We start from the raw sequence: 1,806 nt of genomic DNA, 5'->3' as shown, positions 1-1,806 counted from the left end.
GGGTTTGCCCCTGGATGGTGTCGAGCGTTCTTGGAGTCTCCCCCATCCAGGGGCAAGTGGGGAGTATTCCCTCACCCTCCTGACCTGGGCCGTGTCAATGGTGGGGGGGAGGCCTTGGGAGGTGTCTGCAGGATTCCCAGCTTCTTGTAGCCACAGGGAAGTCGCGGTGTTTTTTTTTCCTGAGTGATTTGGGTGATGTTTATCCGGGGGGGGGGACTGGTGGAGTGGTGCTGGTCATGGATGGGTGGGGGGGGATCGAAAGAGATCCCTGACAGAAGGGCCCCCCCCCAGGGTGGTGCTCTGAGGTGGTGTGGCACTTACCCCTGCCAGCTGACTGCTCGCCAACATGAGCTGGGCCTGAGGGAGGTGACTCTGTTGCTGTTGAGGCATCTGTGTGGGTGGCTGAGGTGAGGCCCTGGCATCTTCTGTCTTAAACTGCGAGAAAGGAAGACCGCACGACAGGAGTTAGCATCCCGGAGTATCGGATCGAAGCTACCCGGAGGCTGGGGGGTCAGGGAGGTCTTGTTCCAATTACCGGCAAGTTTGGGGGGGGGGGGGGGGGGGGGGGAGTGAGATGGGACAGACACAACTCAGCACCTGACCTTGCCCGGTCAATGGGACCCAGCATGGCAGAGCCCGAAATCCCCCCCCCGCACGGTCCCCCCCCCCCGAGCCCCTTGCCCCCCCCCCCCCCTGGAATTCCTGGCGGTTGAGGAGGTGCGGTGTGGGGCAGCAGAGAGGCTCAGTGGGTTAGCACTGCTGCCTGACAGCGCCAGGGACCCAGGTTCGATTCCCGCCTCGGGTGACGGTCTGGGTGCGGTTTGCGCATTCTCCCCGTGTCTGCGTGGGTTTCCTCCCACAGTCCAAAGCTGCGCAGGTTAGGGTGGGTTGGGCCGTGCGAAATTGCCCATAGTGTTAGGGACATTAGTCAGGGGTAAACATATGGGAATAGGTCTGGGCAGGTTGCTCTTCGGAGGGTCAGTGTGCACGTGCTGACCGATGGGCCTGTTTCCATACTGTAGGGAATCGAATCGAATCCCAAACACTGGAGTGAAGAGTCACTGTTCAGGTTCCTCTGTGCTCTGCTTCTCAATGCAGCAAGGTACACATTATCACAGCTTTCTCCATCCTGTATCCCTGCTTTATTCCCCGGTTTCATCATCCATGTCGGAGCCCTAATCGCATCCTTTCCCTGTCGTCTGTGCCAACCCTGGCTCATATCCATCACCAGTCCCTGATCCATATCCCAAGACAAAGTATCCATATTCCTGGTGGGTTCCATCCTGATCCCTGCACTTTCCAGAGCCTGTCTTTCCTGATCCAAATCCCACGACATTCGCTGTCCCATATCCCTGTCCCACACCACTGTACATACTGTCCATATCCCTGTCCCGTATCCCTGTACATACTGTCCATATCCCTGTCCCGTATCCCTGTACATACTGTCCATATCCCTGTCCCGTATCCCTGTACATACTGTCCATATCCCTGTCCCGTACCCCTGTACATACTGTCCATATCCCTGTCCCGTACCCCTGTACATTACTGTCCATGTCCTGTCCGTATCCCTGTAACTGTCCATATCCCTGTCCCACACCCCTGTACAACTGTCCATATCCCTGTCCCGTATCCCTGTACATACTGTCCATATCCCTGTCCCGTATCCTGTACATACTGTCCATATCCTCGTCCCCGTATCCCCTGTACATACTGTCCATATCCCTGTCCCGTATCCCTGGTAACATACTGTCCATATCCCCTGTCCCGTATCCCTGTACATAACTGTCCATATCCCTGTCCCGTATC

At 56.9% G+C, this 1,806-nt stretch overlaps 1 protein-coding gene across 1 annotated transcript in view; it reads right to left on the bottom strand.

Moving 5' to 3' along the window:
* LOC140458710 (POU domain, class 2, transcription factor 2-like) overlaps window positions 1-1,490 on the bottom strand; it is a 74,503-nt gene extending 73,013 nt beyond the window's left edge. Inside the window, exons 1-2 of the mRNA XM_072553373.1 lie at window positions 998-1,490; window positions 322-435 (exon numbers count right to left, since the gene is read on the bottom strand). Of these exons, the coding sequence (XP_072409474.1) occupies window positions 322-435; window positions 998-1,450 (567 nt within the window). The 5' untranslated portion in view covers window positions 1,451-1,490. The remainder of the gene's footprint in view (window positions 1-321; window positions 436-997) is intronic.
* Between the last annotated feature and the right edge of the window lie 316 nt (window positions 1,491-1,806).

Source organism: Chiloscyllium punctatum, chromosome 34 (genome assembly GCF_047496795.1).
Source record: "Chiloscyllium punctatum isolate Juve2018m chromosome 34, sChiPun1.3, whole genome shotgun sequence".
Lineage (NCBI taxonomy): Eukaryota > Metazoa > Chordata > Chondrichthyes > Orectolobiformes > Hemiscylliidae > Chiloscyllium > Chiloscyllium punctatum.
Note: the sequence above shows the minus strand (reverse complement) of the source record. Positions and strands in the feature narration are given on the sequence as shown.